This window comes from Carassius gibelio, chromosome B15, assembly GCF_023724105.1.
Source record: "Carassius gibelio isolate Cgi1373 ecotype wild population from Czech Republic chromosome B15, carGib1.2-hapl.c, whole genome shotgun sequence".
NCBI classification, from domain to species: Eukaryota; Metazoa; Chordata; class Actinopteri; order Cypriniformes; family Cyprinidae; genus Carassius; species Carassius gibelio.
In genome coordinates, this window is record NC_068410.1 from 25,550,041 (window position 1) to 25,555,052 (window position 5,012).

Consider the following 5,012-nt stretch of genomic DNA (forward strand, 5'->3'; position numbering starts at 1 on the left):
TTTTTACTATAAAACCATGGTTAGTTTTTATGAGGCCTGGTGTACTGGAAATCTCTGAACATGTCTAGTGTGCAATCAGAAATATCCTGTATCCGGATATCTCAGTGCATCTCAAGTGTGTGGTCGTGTACAGGACTCAGCACACTTGCTTGGGAAATTTTTGTACACGGGTCGTAAACCTTAAGTTTCAATAAAATTTCACATGTCAGATTTATCCAGGAAATTCCTCTTTTCTTGCAGTGTTCAGTGTATACGCAACAGCAGGGCTCCTGAGACATGTTAGATAGTATAAAACCCCCACATCTACTGGTGACAGAACCAAAACAGAACTCACCTGCAATCTCCTGATATAAATCAGAAGGTATTTTTAAAATGTGTGGAAAGTGTGTTTCTGAGACTGTTAAATTATTACTATGCTAGCAAGTATTTAATTATTACATCACCAATCTAACTGAAGACTTTACATTAAAGGACACATTACAATACAAGTAAAAACAATAAATATATATTGTTATAAACATAGAGCTACCTATATTCCAAGGTGATGAACATGGATTATGTTTGTGGTGCCACAATTATATTAGTTAAATTGTTTCTCTCTTCCTCAGGTCAGTGAACATATCCCTTTTGTAAAGACAATGGGAAATGGAACATATTTTTTCTTCACATTGTTTGAAAATCTTGGGTGCATAAAATACGCTTTTTTCAGTTTGGGGTGTATTTTTTACTGTGTTGTCATATACTTTAATGTCCTCATTATTCTTGCTGTATTTCTGGAAAGGACATTGCATCAACCCATGTACATTTTGATTTCATGTTTATCCATCAACTCTGTATATGGTACAGCTGGCTTTTTCCCAAGGTTACTGACAGATCTGCTTTATGATACACATATAATCTCCTTTGAAGCTTGCCTCATACAGAGTGTTGTCATTTACACATATGCAGCTTATGAGCTTACAATATTAATGCTAATGGCATTTGATAGGCTTGTTGCAATTAGTAAACCTTTGCGTTACAAACAAATAATCAACACACGCTTTCTAACTCTTCTGTTAGTTATAGCATGGCTTTATCCAATGATTTGTGTTGGTTGTGCTGCTCTTTTGACTGCCAGGCTAAAAATGTGTGGTAACAAATTGTTTAAGGTATACTGCCACAACTACGAAATTGTCAAACTATCTTGTGTGAATCATAATATTAATAATATTTATGGCCTGATTGTAACAATTACAACAACTTTTATTCCTTTAATTTTTATATTATATTCCTATGTCAAAATACTTATAATTTGTAAAAGAAGCTCAAAAGACTTTAGGAGCAAAGCGTATCAAACTTGTATTCCACATACAGTATTGTTCAAAATAATAGCAGTACAATGTGACTAACCAGAATAATCAAGGTTTTTCGTATATTTTTTTATTGCTACGTGGCAAACAAGTTACCAGTAGGTTCAGTAGATTCTCAGAAAACAAATGAGACCCAGCATTCATGATATTCACGCTCTTAAGGCTGTGCAATTGGGCAATTAGTTGAATTAGTTGAAAGGGGTGTGTTCTAAAAAATAGCAGTGTGGCATTCAATGACTGAGGTCATCAATTTTGTGAAGAAACAGGTGTGAATCAGGTGGCCCCTATTTAAGGATGAAGCCAACACTTGTTGAACATGCATTTGAAAGCTGAGGAAAATGGGTCGTTCAAGACATTGTTCAGAAGAACAGCGTACTTTGATTAAAAAGTTGATTAGAGAGGGGAAAACCTATAAAGAGGTGCAAAAAATGATAGGCTGTTCAGCTAAAATGATCTCCAATGCCTTAAAATGGAGAGCAAAACCAGAGAGACGTGGAAGAAAACGGAAGACAACCATCAAAATGGATAGAAGAATAACCAGAATGGCAAAGGCTCAGCCAATGATCACCTCCAGGATGATCAAAGACAGTCTGGAGTTACCTGTAAGTACTGTGACAGTTAGAAGACGTCTGTGTGAAGCTAATCTATTTTCAAGAATCCCCCGCAAAGTCCCTCTGTTTAAAAAAAGGCATGTGCAGAAGAGGTTACAATTTGCCAAAGAACACATCAACTGGCCTAAAGAGAAATGGAGGAACATTTTGTGGACTGATGAGAGTAAAATTGTTCTTTTTGGGTCCAAGGGCCACAGGCAGTTTGTGAGACGACCCCCAAACTCTGAATTCAAGCCACAGTACACAGTGAAGACAGTGAAGCATGGAGGTGCAAGCATCATGATATGGGCATGTTTCTCCTACTATGGTGTTGGGCCTATTTATCGCATACCAGGGATCATGGATCAGTTTGCATATGTTAAAATACTTGAAGAGGTCATGTTGCCCTATGCTGAAGAGGACATGCCCTTGAAATGGTTGTTTCAACAAGACAATGACCCAAAACACACTAGTAAACGGGCAAAGTCTTGGTTCCAAACCAACAAAATTAATGTTATGGAATGGCCAGCCCAATCTCCAGACCTTAATCCAATTGAGAACTTGTGGGATGATATCAAAAATGCTGTTTCTGAAGCAAAACCAAGAAATGTGAATGAATTGTGGAATGTTGTTAAAGAATCATGGAGTGGAATAACAGCTGAGAGGTGCCACAAGTTGGTTGACTCCATGCCACACAGATGTCAAGCAGTTTTAAAAAACTGTGGTCATACAACTAAATATTAGTTTAGTGATTCACAGGATTGCTAAATCCCAGAAAACATTTTTTTTGTACAAAATAGTTTTGAGTTTGTACAGTCAAAGGTAGACACTGCTATTTTTTTGAACACACCCCTTTCAACTAATTGCCCAATTGCACAGCCTTAAGAGCGTGAATATCATGAATGCTGGGTCTTGTTTGTTTTCTGACAATCTACTGAACCTACTGGTAACTTGTTTGCCACGTAGCAATAAAAAATATACTAAAAACCTTGATTATTCTGGTTAGTCACATTGTACTGCTATTATTTTGAACAAAACTGTATAGCAATCCTTTTAAATTTCTCAGTTGCTATATTTTGTGAGCTTACTTTGAGTCGGTTTGTGAATGGGGAAATTCCCATTGAGCTGGCTGTTATCCTTTCATTGGAATTCATTGTTATACCACCCTTTGTTAACCCTATTGTTTATGGACTAAACTTTCCTGGTATCCGCAAAAAAGTTAAACATCTTTTAAAAACCTCCAAGTAGTCTGCTTTGTTGTAATACTTTTACACAGAAAACACAGTTTAAATAAATTTTAATTGATCAATCAACCTATCATTAATATTTTTAAAGCAATGAAATGTTAAAGTTAAAATTAAAGTCTTAAAATGCATAAAACATTGTAAAGCTATTCATAATGCATGTTTTAATGATTTTTTATGTATAATTTTAACCCAAGTTAAAATGCATAATAATATATAAAGTTGAATGTGTGCTATATTATACTTTCTGTATAAATTATTGTATTTATGTAAGGTGTAACGTGGAATAGATTTGGTTAGAATGATTCATTATTCAATTCAATTAATCAATTATCCTTTTAACTATCACCCGTCCCTTCAGTGGGATGATTTAATTCACTATATTACAAATAAATACTAATCATGCCAAACTATATATCACTGGAAAGGTCTAAGACTCATGAATAGATATTTTATCACTTTTTGTTACAAAATATGTAGGAATAGTAAAATATTAATTCATGACAAGAGTTCACCTCAGAAATCTACATTATAACAGGAGTTCTGACCTTTGTCCCTTTGGCCTTTTCCCCTTTCTTGCTTTAGAAATCATCATAAATTATATATTAATTGATATATTAAAACCTCAAAATTCATTCTCCTCAAACCATTTTAAAATTGGACATTGCATTACCATGGAAATGGTATTTCTAATCAAAATTATAAAACGTTTTTGTTCATTGAATTATAACAATTAAAATTTGGATATTGCACTTTCATGTCTATTCAAAATATCTGCCTTCACCCTTTACATATCTTCTTTTCTAGAGGTTAATACTTCAATTCATAGTGCCTCATTTATGAAACAGTCATAGGTCAGAGAAGTGGGTGTATGGTCATTTCAATGCAAAACTTGGAATTTATCAATATAGAAATGAGCAGTGGCATTTTGTTGTTGTCTAGACCATCAAATGAAGCTCATTAATCAAGCATTAACCAGTAAGATTAGAATGTCTTTAGCTTTATATGTGTGTGAATGGCAGCATAAACAAGACCATTAGGATTCAGCCGTTGCATCATGCATCTGCAGTGGTTCTGTGAAATGAGAAAACCTGAAATTAAGTCTAGACAAGGAATGAAATAAGTAGGATCACACCAAATATATAATATAATTAGCAGATTAATATAAGAAAAAAAAAAGTGCAATAAAGTACAGGCTATGTTGCTTTTTGTGACACTCTTAATATGTTTAATTTAATTTATTTTCTTTATATCTTTATTTGATTTAATCCATCTGATTGCACACGCACACCACGGACACAGAAATAACATTAGTTCTAACATTGCCTGACATTTCAGTCATGCATCATCAATCTAAAATGTAGTCAACCAAACATATAAGTTACATTGTTTATTTTAGGTCAGCTATAAAATCAGCTTGATACACCCATACAAACATTTTTGAACATTTGAATGATTTTACATGGATATTAGAACATGAGTGAAGTTTAAATCCATGTTTATGCTCAGAAATGAAAAATCGCTATGCAAACAAATGTTACAGATATGGCAAAAATGGAGACATTTGGATTCTTGTGGTATGAGAAAGGCTCGTAAGTCAAATGCCGTTTTAGTTTTGCTTTACTTTTGTATGCTATTTATAATGAATGCCAACTTAAGTCTAATTTCTATTTTATTTTATAGTTTGATATATGATTTTATAGCTACTTTTTTTCATCCTTGTTATGTTCTGAATATCGTTAAATTTAAAATATTTGTTGGAGAGTGAGGGGAACTAAAAAAGGCTGATTAATAAGTATTTTAAAGGTACCATTTATGTCCTTTTTTGT

General features: G+C 33.6%; 1 protein-coding gene across 1 annotated transcript; it reads left to right on the forward strand.

Annotated features, from left to right (window-relative positions):
* Positions 1-638: 638 nt before the first annotated feature.
* On the forward strand, positions 639-3,187 carry LOC127972568 (olfactory receptor 51I2-like). Its single transcript, XM_052576170.1, has 2 exons — positions 639-1,348; positions 2,980-3,187. Exons 1-2 carry the CDS (start codon positions 639-641, stop codon positions 3,185-3,187), a joined length of 918 nt encoding a protein of 305 aa, XP_052432130.1.
* Positions 3,188-5,012: the final 1,825 nt, after the last annotated feature.

Bases quoted from the DNA above. Each gene is read 5' to 3' on its own strand.
- LOC127972568 (XM_052576170.1), top strand. From the start codon at position 639: ATGGGAAATGGAACATATTTTTTCTTCACATTGTTTGAAAATCTTGGG. The intron at 1,349-2,979 runs TACAGTATTGTT...TGAACAAAACTG, and splicing joins TATCAAACTTGTATTCCACA to TATAGCAATCCTTTTAAATT.